The 17,404-nt window shown below is 36.1% G+C and overlaps 1 protein-coding gene across 19 annotated transcripts in view; it reads right to left on the reverse strand.

Moving 5' to 3' along the window:
• SCEL (sciellin) overlaps positions 1–17,404 on the reverse strand; it is a 296,272-nt gene that overhangs the window by 25,600 nt on the left and 253,268 nt on the right. For 18 of the 19 annotated variants that reach the window (XM_041730844.1, XM_041730842.1, XM_041730845.1 and 15 more), the window contains 7 exons: positions 14,208–14,267; positions 13,495–13,554; positions 12,559–12,618; positions 11,030–11,092; positions 6,182–6,241; positions 5,980–6,039; positions 5,783–5,839 (listed from right to left, as the gene is read on the reverse strand). In XM_041730844.1, the coding sequence (XP_041586778.1) occupies positions 5,783–5,839; positions 5,980–6,039; positions 6,182–6,241; positions 11,030–11,092; positions 12,559–12,618; positions 13,495–13,554; positions 14,208–14,267 (420 nt within the window). The remainder of the gene's footprint in view (positions 1–5,782; positions 5,840–5,979; positions 6,040–6,181; positions 6,242–11,029; positions 11,093–12,558; positions 12,619–13,494; positions 13,555–14,207; positions 14,268–17,404) is intronic. The other variant, XM_041730836.1, reaches the window with a different exon arrangement.

The following is a 17,404-nucleotide window of genomic DNA, read 5'->3' on the forward strand; positions in this document are numbered from 1 at the left end:
AGAATTAAAAGGATTCATGGAAACTAATGAGGATGAAGATACAACCATTCAAAATCTTTGAGATACAGCAAAAGCAGTCTTAAGAGGGAAATACATCACAATACAAGAATCCCTCAAAAAATTGAAAAAAACTCAAATACACAAGCTAACCTTGCACCTAAAGGAACTAGAGAAACAACAGCAAATAAAACCTACACCAAGCAGAAAAAGAGAGTTAATAAAGATTCGAGCAGAACTCAATGAAATAGAGACCAGAAGAACTGTGGAACAGATCAACACAACCAGGAGTTGGTTCTCTGAAAGAATAAGATAGATAAACCATTAGCCAGCCTTATTAAAAACAAAAGAGAAAAGACTCAAATTAATAAAATCACAAATGAAAAAGGAAAGATTGGGGCATCCTTGGGTGGCTTAGTGGTTTAGCAATTGCCTTTGACCCAGGGTGTAATCCTAGAGTCCTGGGATCGAGTCCCGCATCAGGCTCCCTGCATGGAGCCGGCTTCTCCCTCTGCCTGTATCTCTGCCTCTCTCTCTCTCTCTGTGTGTGTCTCTCGTGAATAAATAAATAAAATCTTTAAAAAAAAAAAAAGGGAGAGATCACAACCAATACCAAGGAAATACAAAACAATTTTAAAAACATACTATGAGCAGCTATACGCCAATCAATTAGGCAATCTAGAAGAAATGGACGCATTTCCGGAAAACCACAAACTACCAAAACTGGAACAGGAAGAAATAGAAAACCTGAACAGGCCAATAACCAGAGAGGAAATTGAAGCAGTCATCAAAAACCTCCCAAGACACAAAAGTCCAGGGCCAGATGGCTTCCCAGGGGAATTCTATCAAACGTTTAAAGAAGAAACTATACCTATTCTACTAAAGTTGTTTGGAAAGATAGAAAGAGATGGAATACTTCCAAACTCGTTCTATGAGGCCAGCATCACCTTATTTCCAAAACCAAAGACCCCACCAAAAAGGAGAATTATAGACCAATATCCCTGATGAACACAGATGCAAAAATTCTTAACAAGACACTAGCCAATAGGATCTAACAGTACATTAAGATTATTCACCATGACCAAGTGGGATTAGTCCCTGGGATGCAAGGCTGGTTCAATACTCATAAAGCAATCAACGTGATAGATCATATCAACAAGAGAAAAAACAAGAACCCTATGATCTTCTTAATAGATGCAGAGAAAGCATTTGACAAAATACAGCATCCGTTCCTGATCAAAACCCTTCAGAGTGTTGGGATAGAGGGAACATTCCTCAGCATCTTAAAAGCCATCTATGAAAAGCCCACAGCAAATATCATTCTCAATGGGGAAACACTGAGAGCCTTTCCTCTAAGATCAGGAATACGACAGGGATGTCCACTCTCACCACTGCTATTCAACATAGTACTAGAAGTCCTAGCCTCAGCAATCAGGCAACAAAAACAAATAAAAGGCATTCAAATTGGCAAAGAAGAAGTCAAACTCTCCCTCTTCGCTGATGACATGATACTGTACATAGAAAGCCCAAAAGAGGGGATCCCTGGGTGGCGCAGTGGTTTGGCGCTTGCCTTTGGCCCAGGGCGCGATCCTGGAGACCCGGGATCGAATCCCACATCAGGCTCCCGGTGCACGGAGCCTGCTTCTCCCTCTGCCTGTGTCTCTGCCTCTCTCTCTGTCTGTGACTATCATAAATAAATAAAAATTAAAAAAAAAATAAAAAAATAAAAATAAATAAACCATATTATTAAAAAAAAAAAAAAAAAAAAAAGAAAGCCCAAAAGACTTCACCCTAAGATTGCTAGAACTCATACAGCAATCTGGCAGTGTGGCAGGATACAAAATCAATGTCGAGAAATCAGTGGCATTTCTATACATTAACAATGAAACTGAAGAAAGAGAAATTAAGAAGTCAATCCCATTTATAATTGCACCCAAAAGCATAAGATCTCTAGAAATAAACCTAACCAAAGAGGTAAAGGATCTGTACCCTAAAAACTATAGAACACTTCTGAAAGAAATTGAGGAAGACACAAAGAGATGGAAAAATATTCCATGCTCATGGATTGGAAGAATTAATATTATGAAAATGTCAATGCTACCCAGGGCAATTTACACATTTAATGCAGTCCCTATCAAAATACCATGGACTCTCTTCAGAGAGTTGGAACAAATAATCTTAAGATTTGTGTGGAATCAGAAAAGACCCCAAATAGCCAGGGGAATATTGAAAAAGAAAACCAGAGCCAGGGGCATCACAATGCCAGATTTCAAGTTGTACTACAAAGCTGTGATCATCAGGACAGTGTGGTACTGGCACAAAAACAGACACATAGATGAATGGAACAGTATAGAGAATCCAGAAGTGGGCCCTCAACTCTATGGCCAACTAATATTCGACAAAGCAGGAAAGACTATCCACTGGAAAAATGACAGTCTCTTCAATAAATGGTGCTGGGAAAATTGGACAGCCACGTGCAGAAGAATGAAACTAGACCATTCTCTTACACCATACACAAAGATAAACTCAAAATGGATGAAGGATCTAAATGTGAGACAAGAATCCATCAAAATTCTAGAGGAGAACCCAGGCAACACCCTTTTTGAACTTGGCCACAGCAACTTCTTGCAAGATATATCTATGAAGGCAAGGGAAACAAAAGCAAAAATGAACTATTGGGACTTCATCAAGATAAAAAGCTTCTGCACAGCAAAAGAAACAGTCAACAAAATTAAAAGACAACCTACAGAATGGGAGAAGATATTTGCAAATGACATATCAGATAAAGGGCCAGTATCTAAGATCTAGAAAGAACTTATTAAACTCAACAGCAAAGAACAAACCAATCATGAAATGGGCAAAACACATGAACAGAAATCTCACAGAAGACATAGACATGGCCAACAAGCACATGAGAAAATGCTCTGCATCACTTGCCCTCAGGGAAATACAAATCAAAACCACAATGAGATACTACCTCACACCAGTGAGAATGGGGAAAATTAACAAGACAGGAAACAACAAATGTTGGAAAGGATGTGGAGAAAAGGGAACCCTTTTGTACTGTTGGTGGGAATGTGAACTGGTACAGCAACTCTGGAAAACTGTGTGCCAGTTCCTCAAAGAGTTAAAAATAGCACTACCCTACAACCCAGCAATTGTGCTGCTGGGGATTTACCCCAAAGATACAGAAGCAGTGAAACACCAGGACACCTGCACCCCAAAGTATAGCAGCAATGTCCACAATAGCTAAACTGTGGAAGGAGACTCGGTGTCCATTGAAAGATGACTGGATAAAGAAGCTGTGGTCTTTGTATACAATGGAATATTACTCAGCCATTTGAAACGACAAATACCCACCATTTGCTTCAATGTGGATGGAACTGGAGGGTATTATGCTAAGTGAAATAAGTCAATCGGAGAAGGACAAACATTATATGGTCTCATTCATTTGGGGAATATAAAAAATAGTGAAAGAGAATAAAGGGGAAAGGAGAGAAAATGAGTGAAAATATCAGTGAGGGTGATAGAACATGAGAGACACCTAACTCTGGGAAACGAACAAGGGGTAGTGGAAGGGGAGGTGGGCAGGGGGTTGGGGTGACTGGGTGATGGGCACTGAGGGGGACACTTGACAGGATGAGCATTGGGTGTTATGCTATATGTTGGCAAATTGAACTCCAAAAAAAAATATACACACACACACAAAAAAGCTTGAAACGCTTATGAGGTTCAAGTAAAAAAAAAAAAAGCAACTGGAGTACATTTGAAGAACTAAAAGAAAACATTTAATAAATTGAAGTAACTTATAAAAAAAGGAATACTAAAACCTGGAGGTATAGATATTAACAAATAGGAAGCCCTTAAATTATTATGTGTATAATAATACAAATAGAATAGTTTTTCTACTTCAGATGAAGGATGCCTTTTCTAACTTAAAATGCCTAAGTAGCACTAGCTGCTTTTCAATCTTCATTTGGAAACAGCAGTTTATAGGCTACGGATAATTAAATATCTTCCTTTTATGTTTGTTCACAAAAATGTGACGCTATCACTGCTAAAAGCCATGTGGTTTCTCCCTGAATAAAGTGAAAATTCTGTGCACTCTTCATTTGTTCAGGTTGTTGTGTCGGTATAAGGAGCTCAGGGACACCTGCTTATACTCTGATCGACGACCAGAGTTTATTCTACCCCTAACTGTGAATCAAACGCACAACTACTGGAAATGTCAGCAAAGTCACATAAAAAGGACTCTGATTCACTACTATTCTACTATTAAATAATTGGTGCTCCTATCACATTGAATGGGATGTAAAAGTGCCTATGGCTGTTATTCCTTGGGGAGACACGATAAAATGCCTCCTCTTTTTCCCTGTTAAAATTAAGGGGGCAGGGTGGATATATTTTAGTTACAGGTAGCTGAGCCAATTGAATTAAGTCACTGTTTTCAAATAAGCCGCTTCCTGTTTGTGTATTCTGCTCTAATTCTTGAACAACCTGGTTGATTATCATTACATCTGGTGTCACTCCTAAAGAACAGTCAGATGTTACTTAGGTTAGATTCATGGATCAAGCTGCCGTCTGAAAGCAACATGATGGCCACTATTTTCAAATTTACTTTTTGTTAGTAATAGCACTCACATAAGGAATGTGTCTTCTTTCTACAGAAATTGTTTTAGAAGCTGCTGAAATACAAACTACCTTTATATAAAATTAGTGTTTTCAAATAAACAACCGGCAAAAAAAAAAAAAAAAAAACACTTATGAGGAAGTTACCATTGTCAACAAAGCACATTTGCCAGAGGGAGGGAGGGCAGGAAGAGAAAGTGAGAAAAAGGGAAAGTGTGTGTGTGTGTGTGCATGTGTGTGTGTGAGAGAGAGACAGAGACAGAGACAGAGACAGAAGTACATCTCATAGAATCAGCTAAGAGAGAGGAGTTGGCTACAGTAACCACCATTATTGATTCTGTGTGTGGTTAGTAAACCTGACCACTTCCAACATGGCAGAGAACCTCCTAAAACTGTTAGTAATGAAAAGAAAAATCTCTCCCAACCAAAACCACTGTGAAGAAATGGTTTTATTTAACAAAAATATTTCCATACAAGTCTCAGTGGCAGGGCCAACACCTAAAGTCTGCTGTCTCCAGGAGACAACTATTTTCTCTCCTCCCTGCCACTTCAGTGATAATTTTCTAGAATAAATGTTTCTAATTGTAGTCCTCTGGCTGCAGGGTGGGAGGGAGACTTAGAAGGGAAGAGACTGTGGAGAGTACTAAGGATGGAAAGTAGAGGGGAGTCTGAACCATTTTAGCCATAGATTTTTTTGTGTTTCTTCTAGGAGGTGACATCAGCAGGGCTTGAGTTCACATCTAGGATGTTTTCTCTCTTAATAAGGTCATTTAATGCCTTGAGCTATGGTTTCCTCTTCTATAAAATAGGGTGTGTGAATATATTTTTCATGGGGTAATTTTAAGGAGAAAAGTATAGAAATTGCCAGTCACATGAGAGGTGCTCAACAAATGCTACTCTCAATAGGGATGGCTCTTCAAGTGCCTTTGTGCCTCCCTACCCCGAAGACCCCAGCACCACAGTGATAAAAACACACAAACAGAAACAGCAAAACCAAAAGAGTGCAACGTTTCCTTGCTGACAGGAGACACATGAGTTAATTCTGTCTTCATTTGAACACTAAAGAAAAATAAAAGGCTTCTTTGAGAGAAAAGGAAAGAAAACTCCTAACTAGAACCTTGAGAACACATCAAGATAGTTAGGCCAAGTCATTTACCGCTCAGTGTCTCGGAGAGCTGAAGATTTCACTTTAATGAGATTGTCCAAGCCTTCACTGTTCAAAAGGAAAAAAAAAAGTTCAGATTAGTGATAGGTTTTTGGTTATGTTAGGTTGATAAAGCAACGTTATAAATCCACTCCACCCAGGGGCAATAGACAGATGAAAACATGAAGTGATTGCTTTTATCTGATTACCTCTGACTGCTTCTGGTCACTGCAGGTTTCACTTTGATGAGGTTATCCAGATCCTGGTTTCTTTAAATAGAAAAATAAAAAGAGATCAGGTTAATGATGAAGTTCTTTTGGCAGAGCATTAAGGTTATAAATCTGCTTGAAATAATAATAAAACAAAACATTCTTACTGACCAAAGCACAAAAACTAATATAGTTCTATTACCTCTGGTTGCTGGTGAGAGTTTCAGGATTCACTCTGATGAGCTTATCAAGATCTTGATTTCTTTTAGTAAAAACAAAACAAAACAAATTAAAGCAGCTTGTATTAGAGATAATGTGGGTTCAAGTCGCTGGAATTAGAAGAAAGGATTAGCTATCTTATCATTTAGTATGATACCTGATGGTTTGGCATAGAACAGCCTTGAAATAAGCTTTCTAGCTAATTTAGGGGGGACAAATTATGCTGGATTAGAAGTGAAGCTGCTCTGACTTTACATCCTTCATAACCAGAACATATCTACGAGGGCACGCTGGCAGGCCGTTCACAGCAAACATCTGTTGATTAACAACTTTGCACTCTGAAGTGTTTTAACATTATGAAGACATAGGCTGATTTTAATGTCCTTGTTATTCTTAAGATTATATTCACCAACTGAAGATATTTTTTTTAATAAACTCCAAAACTGGGATTATACTTAGCATAAGGCTTGGCATAGAGAATTCCAGCAATCCATCAAAGTAGTGATTTCCTTTCCTTTTCAATGACTAAAAACTGAATGAAACTCAGCTGATAATGGTCAAATGACTTACACACTCTGAAGACTGTCCGCTTCCTATTGGAAGCCCTACCAGTTTCTTTCCTCAGTCACGAACAATAGTTTTTCCTACATAGATTGCTGGCATTCACTGCCTCTGTGTAATACCTTGTTTAAAGGACTAGCAAGTGATGATTTTTCAGTATCCTTTTAGTTATTTTTTAAAAGATTTTATTTATTCATTCATGAGAGAGAGAGAGAGAGGCAGAGACATAGGCAGAGGGAGAAGCAGGCTCCATGCAGGGAGCCTGTTGCGGGACCCGATCCTGCTCTCCAGGATCACACCCTCGGTCGAAGGCAGGCACTAAACTGCTGAGCCACCCAGGGATCCCCTCAGTGTCCTTTTAAATCCCTTTATAATGTTTATTCAAAGAAATAAGATAGCCTGTCATGGCAAGAAATTGCAGGACTGAGAACACCTGCTTTCAGTACGATCTTGGATAACAACCTGCCTGGCTCCCCCACCCCCAAAGCCGACCTTTTTCCTTATATAAAAATAAGAGACATTTTACCCATCAGAAAGATTGAAAAAAGGTTAAGAACTCCATTTAGAGCTTCATCTCCAAAATGTTCTAATAAAAGGTCTGCATTTCCCTCCCTTAGCCCTAATACTTCCATAGAATGTGCTTCCTAGGTCCTAGCTTTACTCAGTTTCTCCTTTCCATCATTGTTCTCAGATCTCCATGGTAGATAGAAAGCCACTAATTGAATTTTCAGTGTTTTGAATTATCTTCAATAATAGTATCTGCAATTAAAGATAATCAATTGTTGGGGCACCTGGGTGGCTCAGTGGTTAAACATCTGCCTTTGGCTCAGGGCATGATCCCAGGGTCCTGGGATTGAATCCTGCATTGGGCTCCCCACAGGGAGCCTGCTTCTCCCTCTGCCTATGTCTCTGCCTCTCTCTCTCTGTCTCCCATGAATAAATAAATAAACTCTTTAAAAGAATAACCAATCGGTGTCTACAAATACTATTAAAGGAATGATTAACATATGAGAGCTATTCAAAATATAATTTCCTTGCATGAATTGATTGCAAAAATCTGTTATAAAGCTCAACCATGCCTAAAAGACAATAATATCTAAAGTGAGGTTATTGTACACCTTAAACTAATATAACACTGTATGTTAATTACACTAGAATTAAAATAAAATAAAGTGAGGTTAATTTCATATACTAGAAGAAAAAGTACAAAGAATAAAACTTTGTGGAGGAGATAATATATGCAAAGTTCACAGCCTTTTAACATATACATTAATCACAATATTTCTTAGTGTAACTACATGTAATATTCATGTACCAACAAAATTAGAGTAAGCTACACACACAACCGTAAGAACTTCTTTTTTCACTCTTCTGAGCACAGAAAATCTGATTTATCCAACAGCCTGGAACAGTTTATACCACAGCCCAATACTCTCTTTTCAGACAAACACACAGATTTCATCAAATAATACCTTTACTACATAAGAACACTCATATTTTCCATTCTATTTAATTAATTTTATTTAATTGGCAAAAATGCTGATTGCCACTCACTGCATTAATGACAAGACCCTTTAATGGGTTTTGACCCACCGTTTGAGAAATCCTAGCTTAGAAAATATATAAATGTATGCTATGTTCTACCATTACTCCTAAAAAGACAACACGGTATTTTAACAAAACAAGGATCTCAGTATCAGTTCTGAATTGCCTTGATTGATAGCATCATGCAGTTTATCTCAATGAATTGAATATAACAAATTTATAGAACTTTTTAAGGCCCTGGATCCCTGCAAACACAGGAATTTTATATCTAAAGCTTACCCAAGAAAAATGTATCATTCTTTCTTTTTAAATTTTATTTATTTGAGAGATAAAGAGAGCATGAGCAGGGGGAGGGGCAGAGGGAGAAGTAGGCTCTTTGCTGAGCGGAGAACCCTATGTGAGGCTGGATCCCAGGACTCTGGGATCATGACACAATTTAAAGGCAGATGCTTAACCAACTGAGCCACCCAGGGTCCCAACATTCTTCCTCCTCCAGTTACTGCTTTCATTTGTTTTGCTTTAAGGATGTAGAGAAGAGATATATTACAGTTTTTAGTTCTTATTTCATCCCTGTAGTTTAAGAGCTGTAAAGTTTTGCAGGCATTTGCACATTTGTGCCACTGTCACCTATGAAGTAATATTTCAAGTGACCCTGTAGAGCAGTAAATGACACCTCCTGGCTGTCGCATGACCAAAGCAACAATCCTAGCTTTACAAGCCTCCACTATTTCTGGAGGTACTTAATTACCTTTCATTTACTTTAAGATCGAAGTTTGTGTGCTGTGATTTCAAGACCAGGAGTTGTTCTGGGAGTTAGAAAAACTCACAAGAGACTATGAGATTTTTTCCCCCTGGCCTTAGTATTCTCATCTGTAAAATGAGGAGATTGGATCATTTCTAAGAATCTGCCCATCTAACATCTTGTACTCCTAGGAATCTATGAATATGAACTTGACTGCCTGTCATGTTTATTAAATTTGATATTCAATGTCTTTTTTTTTTAAATGCAATGTACTGACAATGCATTCTATATTCAGCAAGCAGAACATGAGTGTTCCAAAATGTAATATACTAAATTGACAACCTATTATTCTCTTGGAGTAATATCTCTGTGCCCCCAGTACATAATTAGCTTTAATCTATGATAATTGCCTGCTGTTAATAAGATTGAGTATGTCTACCGAATTCTCTTTTTGGCGTCCATGGCCTATAATTATACCTAATGTGCAACTAATGATACCTAGTTGTAAGCTTCAAACCCAGTAGGTGCTCAGTAATTATTCACTGCCTAACAGATCAGAGAGCTAGTACCAGTCTTCTATCAGTTTTCTCTCTGACCTGGTCAGATCACTTAACCTTTGTGAGTCTCTTTCCTCTTCTGAAAATGGAATAGGTTTGACTGGAACAGGTGTTTTCAAAATTGTTCAAAACTAACAGGATGGGAGTTCTCTGAGTCCTATCTTTAATTTTTTGCAATTTTATATGTACCAACTAAACTCTATAGGGAAATCATGAGAACATTCTTAAGAGATTATATATACATATAAATATATCAAAATATGTATATATATACATATTTCTCAGGTGCTCTGAGAAATTGGAAGAGTTTAACCTAACAAATATCAGTGTTAAAGCTGCAAATAGTGTACTACCTGTGATCTTCTACCCATTTTCTGGGTTCTATTCCTTGCCTCAAGTGTCCCTTAAGTCTCTTCCCCCATGTATGAGGTCCTCACTTTATACAAACAGTTCTGATACCAAACATTAGTACATTTTGACCATTAGTCACAGCCTTAAAGATGTTTACTGGGGATGCCCAGCTTTGTCTTTTTTATTGTGACCTTGTCAAAAGTCACCAATCCATGATAGTAGAACTTTCAGAATTATCCTACCAAGGCCTAGAAAAGTGAAATTTTCCTAGTATCCATCTTTTGAACTTTCTAGAAGATTTTGGGTTAAAACCATTTCAGATTTTACTCCTCTATCTTGCCTCCTGTATCCTCAAAACTAGAAAGACTTCCTGCTTCTGTGCTTGTATTGCTCTCTGAATCTAAAACTAACTTTTCTCAGATGGATTAAAAAATGTTTAGGCAATAATCTCCATTAAAATCTTTGAAGGGAAAAAAAAAAAATATATATATATATATATATACACACACACATATGGAGTAGTGTGTAACAGTATAAAAATCTTCATATAGCCAGAGAGCTATAACTTTGCTGGGAGCATCAAACCATCTGAGAAACAACAAACCTCCTAAAATTTCCACTGACTACCAGAGAACACTCTTCAAAAATGAAATACATGGTATTGCTGATGATGAATCTAATGAAGTGTTCTATGTCTTTTAAAAAAATAACTGTCATTAATAAATTTTCATCAGTTTGAGAGACAAAGGTATTAACATCAATACTTCAAAGAAAAAAATAAAATATAGCACATAGAGCAGCTATGTTCCTACCCCAATCATTCTCTTCAATTGCTTTATTTGAGGTCAAAAAAAGTGAAGTCACCATCATATTATTTTCTCCAACTATTGTTCTTTCTTGCTAGTAATAAATAGATATTTATTTCCAGGAACATATAAAAATTGTGACAGCTTTTCCAGACCTATATTCATTTTGTCCACGGAATGACTGTAAATCATTTGTATTCATATTGTATTTGTATTTCTTAAAGAGGATAAAACCAAAACAGGACAAACAAATAACATCTTTCTCTTACCCAGCCATGTTTTTGACAGCTTTGGGGCTTATATTAATAAGTTCATCTAGACCTTCTTTCCTGCTAAGACAAAATAAAAGTTCAAATTCAGCTGGAAATCTGCAAATTTTATGACTGACATTTTTTCTTTTGACACCTGTGAATCATACAATGTGATGCTAGATAAAAAGTAACAAGTTTATCAAGTTTCTACTTTACAAAGTCTTTAAAAATCCTGAAAATAACTACCTTACTGAGGTAGAGACTACCATCCTCCCCTTATAAATAAGAAATTGAGCTTCATGGAAGTTAAGACCCTCTTTGGGGGTAGGTAGGAAGAAGTGACCAAGGATGAATCAGATTTGGAATTATAGCAACTGGACCCTAATTCTCATGCTCCTTCCCACTATCATCCTTTTTCTGTGTTCATGGTAATTCCTTCTATTTGCACCATGCTTTTCACCATAAACTAAAATCAATAATAATTTGTACACTTTTTCAACTGTAATATTAAATTATGAAATTGCTAATTTAAAACTTCATCATTACTTGAATTCTTTTTAGTCAATGGAAAAGCAGGTGGCTATGAATTCATTTCTTACACAATTATGTATATATGAGAATTTAATTTTATTCTTGTTTCTTTCAAGACAACTTCACATTTAAATTGCTCTTAAGCTTTTTATTTTCCATATTATATTTTATTGTTGAATTAGCATGTAGGATATTTGGGGAGGTTGTAATGAACAAGAGAAAAATATAAAATTTTTTTTATCATTTCTATGTATGCCTCATTTCCCTACCCTCCAAAAAAATAAAACAAAAACAAGCAAACAAAACAACAAAACCTGGAACTTTTAAAAAACAGAATTATTTCCTGATTCCAAGGTATGGGGCAATATATATAATGTGAATGTGTAGCACTGAGGCTACTCTCAGATATCAATTAAACCACTTCAGAATTGCATTTTATGCAAGGCTAAATCAGAGCAAGCAAGACTTTTGGATTACATGAATTGCTTTTATTCTAAACATCCCAATAGGCAATTATAACTCTAAAGAGACATTTCTATTATCACAATGGGTTCTCATACCAACACTAACCCCAAAGGCCTAAACAAGTTGCCTAATTTGATATACTGTATTACTGGACAAAATGTTATATGTCTTGAAGAGAAAAAAGGCCAGAAAGGTTTGTATCACTTTAGGAATCTTTAGAATTAACTTGTAAACTAATCTTATCATGTGTATTTCCTTTCATGTAAATTACTGCATCCTATCATGTTGAACTATTATCCTGAAATAGAATTATGTTGAAATCCCAAGCAGGGAACACAAATCCCATACTAGTAAGAAATATTTTAAGGAATTCTTTATCTTCCATTAAAGCCCATGGCCCAGGAGCCCTGAGCAAGGCCTTGAACACTAGGTTTCTGACACAAAGCTGTTGATTTTGAGTCCATCACTGGCTGTCTCGATGGTAGAAAAATGAATTACATTTTTTAAGTTAAATAGAAAAAAAATAGATAAAAGAATTCCATGAACCTCACCTTTGGTTATTTCTGTTTCTTTCAGGAGCTACTTGGATGAGGCTGTCAAGACTTTGGCTCCTTTAGAACATGGAAAAAATGATCAGATCAGTGGTTGGTTTACAACACATGGTTGCAAATATTTATTAAAACCAAGAAACATTTTTATAAAATATTTTATTATAAAATATTTAGGAATACAGAAATCATCTCAGAGGACTGGAGTTTTTCAGTGCTATGGAATATATATTTTTGGACCTAACTACTGCTGCATAGAAATAAACAATAACCAGTGGTTTTAGAAAATTCATGATGTGCCGGCACTGTTCAAGTGATTTACATGATTTATATAATTGAATCCTCACATTAATCAGTCAATATAGGAAGTTTTATCATCCCATTTTCTCAAAGGGAAAAACTGAGACATACAAAGATTAAGTGAAACCAAAGTGCTCTAACTCAAGAGCACTTGCTCTTTCCATGATACCTACCATTGTATTGGCATTTAGTAATTGAATTCCCATTGAAATGACAAGACAGCACCTGGTCCAAGTTCCTTATTAGAGGACAAGGAAACTGAAGCCCAAATAGAAGTGGCCAATCTCATTTTGCACCGTTAGTGAGGGCAGAGCCAAGGCCTAGACCCACATCTATGGTCTATCATCTAATTCTTTTTCCCCACTCCTGTGCCATATTCTGCTTAAGAAAAATAAAGAAATCAATGAATAAAGTGTCTTGTCATTCTTGGAAATCAACTGTACATCTAATTAACCAAAGGTTACCCCCATTATACTAAGAATCAGTTGACCAAAATCTTCAACGTTTTAGATACGATGTCATGGAGGTCACCAGGCTTTTATTGGAGTTCAGTGTCAGTCTGCTAAAATGTTATTTTAATTATATTTTTAAGCATTGGTATGTGTGAAACAAAAAAACAAGAAGCATATTAAATCTTACCCTTGCACACTTTTTCCTGTTTGTGGAACCACTTTGATGAGGTTATCAAGGTCTTTGGAACTTAAAAACGAAAAACAAAACAAAACAAAATGATAAGTAAAAATACAATTAAATCAACTAAGAATTTATTTGAAAGATATATATGCTCAAGATGAATTTTGCTATTAAGTTTTGAGAAAAATAAATACCAGTCTTTGTCCATAACTTTAAAAAGTACAAATTTTGACCTCCATACAAATCATCCCTATATGGCTCAGATTCCTATTTACCCTCAAAATAAAACCATAACATTAGGGCAAAATTAAGTTTTTTTTAAAAATCAGGAACTATGTAATGATTTGCCAAAAATTTTCACCTGCCCCCCACAATATTCCATTGAACACTATAGGTGTCACTAAACTATATTTTGTTAATAATTTCCATTTATAGAGCCTTCTTGCTTTAAAGGGATTTTATATCCATTATTTTACTTGATCTTACAACAATCAAGTGACAAAGGTATAACAGTTATAAAGGATCATCATTTTATAACTTAAGAAGCCTCAGCCCACAGTGTCCAAGGAACTTGCTCAAAGGCACCCAGCTGGGAAGTAATGGATTTCAGATTTTCTGGTTCCAATCCAAAGATTTTTTTTTTCCACACAGTTTTTCTGATGAGTGCCACAAATCAATGCAGACAGAGAAGGAGAAGACAGATAAGACATAATCTTCACCTTGTGTTACTTCTGTTTCCTTCAGGAGTCACTTGAATAAGATTGTCAAGGCTCTGGCCCCTGTAAAACATTGAAGAAAAATGATTAGGTTAATGATAGATTACTACCAAATGAAAAAACAGGATAAACACTTACTGAGATCATGCCAAAGAATGGAAGATTGTTAAAGGTTACTATGCAGAAGTATGTAGGGATTTATACATCTCTGAGGCTCAATGAGACAATATTTTAATCTTGGAGCCTTTAGGCCAGTTAAAAACACTGTATTGGGACTCTATGTCTATTATGATTCATTTAATGCTATGCTCTTAACCTTTGCCAGGTGTACTGAACATTTTGTAATAGTCTATATATGCATCTCATGGAACATTCCAGAAAGTACATCCTCTTAATGTCAATCTCCAACATGCTGTGGGAATTTAAAATCAACTTTGGATAATCTATATTTTGTAAAATTGACATTCATTAGCAGGTTTTCTATTCATAGCACTGGATTAAGACTAATAAGCCAATTTATTAATGTCCATGTTATACAACCTGGTGTCTGTGTCTGGTACTTGTAACTATGTGTTAAAACTACAAATTTTGACTAATTGTGTTGGCAACAAACAATAGGAAGATTAAAATCTATAGAGTTCTGAAATGTATATTATATTTACTATAATAAAAAAACTCCATGTAGTCACTAAAAACATCAGTATTTTGTTGTTACCCTTCAATATATTCTGTTTCTGATCTTAGTGGAATTTTGCTTTTCTTATTGTTTCTATGTGTTTTCCATATTCACAGCACAAGTCAATGCCCCTCTGATCTACAGAGGATGCCACATGGGTAAAGGATATCTGCAGAAGGTACACCCTGTTTGTCCATGCCCCGTGGCCCTACTAAGATTGTATCAGAAAGTCTCTGAGGTTGCATCTCTACAACATCAAAGATACAGATATTTGGAAACATCCAGATGTTGACTCAAGTTTTTACTTGTATCCAGATGTCTGAGAATGTATATGCCCAAGCTAAAAGCAGCAATAAAAAAAATGAGGACCTTTTCCATGCAAAATGAAACAACTGACCCAACAGAAGCAACTATTCTGTCCCAGAATATCCTTGTTGATGTTTTTTACCTCTCCTTGATTTTTTGCCTAAATGAAATATGTGAGATTTGAATGCCAGAGTCTGAGAAAAACAATCCCAGGATTCTGTTTTCCAGATTTGAGTACTAAAACAAAATAAAATAAAATAACACAACAATAAGCATTGTGACGCCTCCTTTGTAATACTTGTGTTGATTCTGGAGTTCACTTTGATTATTTTGCCAAGAACTTGATCTCTTTAAACATATTAAATAGAGCACATATAAGTGGAAGTTTGTTTAAATCTCAAAGTAAATAAAATCAATAAAGAAGAGTGTGCTAATTAATGTAATAATTTAAAATAACATTTCGAGCTAAATGGTGAATCAAAGCCTCATACTATATAAGTCCCCAGTACTCATTCATTCTTTCAATTTACAATTAGTTATGGAAACCTGTAAATAATACAGACATAGGCTTACGCCTTATGAGCCTTTCATTCTAACTTGGGAAGAGGCAAGCAATATACAACCAAGCATATAAATGAATGTCACAATTCCAGATAACAATACATACTCTGAAGAAAATAAGAAGGAGTGCCTGATGCCTATGTTGCTGGGGTTGGAGGAGGGGGTGGTGACAATTATAGTCAATGGTCAGAAATGACAATGTGGGGGTAAAGCAGTCCAAAGTGGGAATAGCATATGCAGAACTCATAAGGCAGAAATGAGACAGGAATAGGAAAAAAGATTAATTTGGCTGGACTGTATTGAACAAGTAAGAGACCATTGCTGAAGGTTAGAATTGTATTCTACTTGAAATGGAAAAACCTTGTGATTTTTTAATAAGAGAGGGAGCATGATTTAGTTTTACTTTTAAAAGATCTACAGAACTTAATTATGTGTACTGAAAGAAAAAGACAATTAGGGTTCCTAAAAGCTCTCAGGAAGTATGCACACAAACACACACACACACAATGCATACTCCCAAACATATGGACACGAATGCACACACATAGACATCCATGTACATATGAATTAATATGCATACAAAAGCATACAGATATACATATATTCATGCACATACAAGCATGTGTGCACTTTTATGCAATCACACACAGGATAATTGCAAAGACATGCATACACCCATATGCATGTGTACTGACATACATACAAAGGCACATCGACATATATACATACACTCATGCAAACACACACACAAACATTTGCATGTATACACATGTACAACATAGACATTCACACAGACACACACCAACATATAAAAAATAACAGGTGGTTATTTGAAATACTCTTTTAAATAAAAATTAGAAAGGAAAACAGATTTTTCTTGGAGAGTCAAAGTAAATTAAATATTTAAACAGTATCTAAATCACTAAGAGAACATAATTCATCTGAATCTTTACTATTGCTAACAACTACTTGTATCTACTATGTGCCAGGCATGATAGTGTTATGATCTCTATTTTGTGGATGAGTAAATTGAAGCTTGAGGACACAGCTATCAAGTGACCAAGTCAGAATTTGAACAGAATTTGGACTCCCCGTTCACATTCACTACCTTGAGGTATCTTCCTGGACTACACAGATAGCCAGGGAAATCAACACTTTCTTCTCAGTTTATTGGGTGCAAATACAGGTGTCTAACTCCCTGAGTCTCTGGGCCTCCCACCATTTCATGCTGCTGAGAACAGGATAGCCTGACAGTGTGCACCGCAGCTTTTCAGCTAACTGAGCCCTTGCTCTGCTGACTGGGCCTGCAGGCATCAGTGACACATTTTAGAATCAACTAATAATATCATGTACTGAGTTGACCGAATGGAAAGAAGTTCAAAGGAAACCACATGGAGTTATTTGGTGTACTGTTTTTCAGCAACATACCAACAAGCTCAGTTTCAAATATATCCCATCTGCTTTTTAAAAAATAAATAGCAGGAGAACATAAGCTTTCCAGATTTACTTGACAGTTCATGGGTAGTAGGACTCTTTTTTTTTTTTTTTTTTTTTTTTTAGTTTTAGAAAAGTTAGTTTTATTTATTTATTTTTTTTAATTAATTTTTATTGGTGTTCAATTTACCAACATACAGAAAAACACCCAGTGCTCATCCCA

Source organism: Vulpes lagopus, chromosome 16, assembly GCF_018345385.1.
Source record: "Vulpes lagopus strain Blue_001 chromosome 16, ASM1834538v1, whole genome shotgun sequence".
Classification (NCBI taxonomy): Eukaryota; Metazoa; Chordata; class Mammalia; order Carnivora; family Canidae; genus Vulpes; species Vulpes lagopus.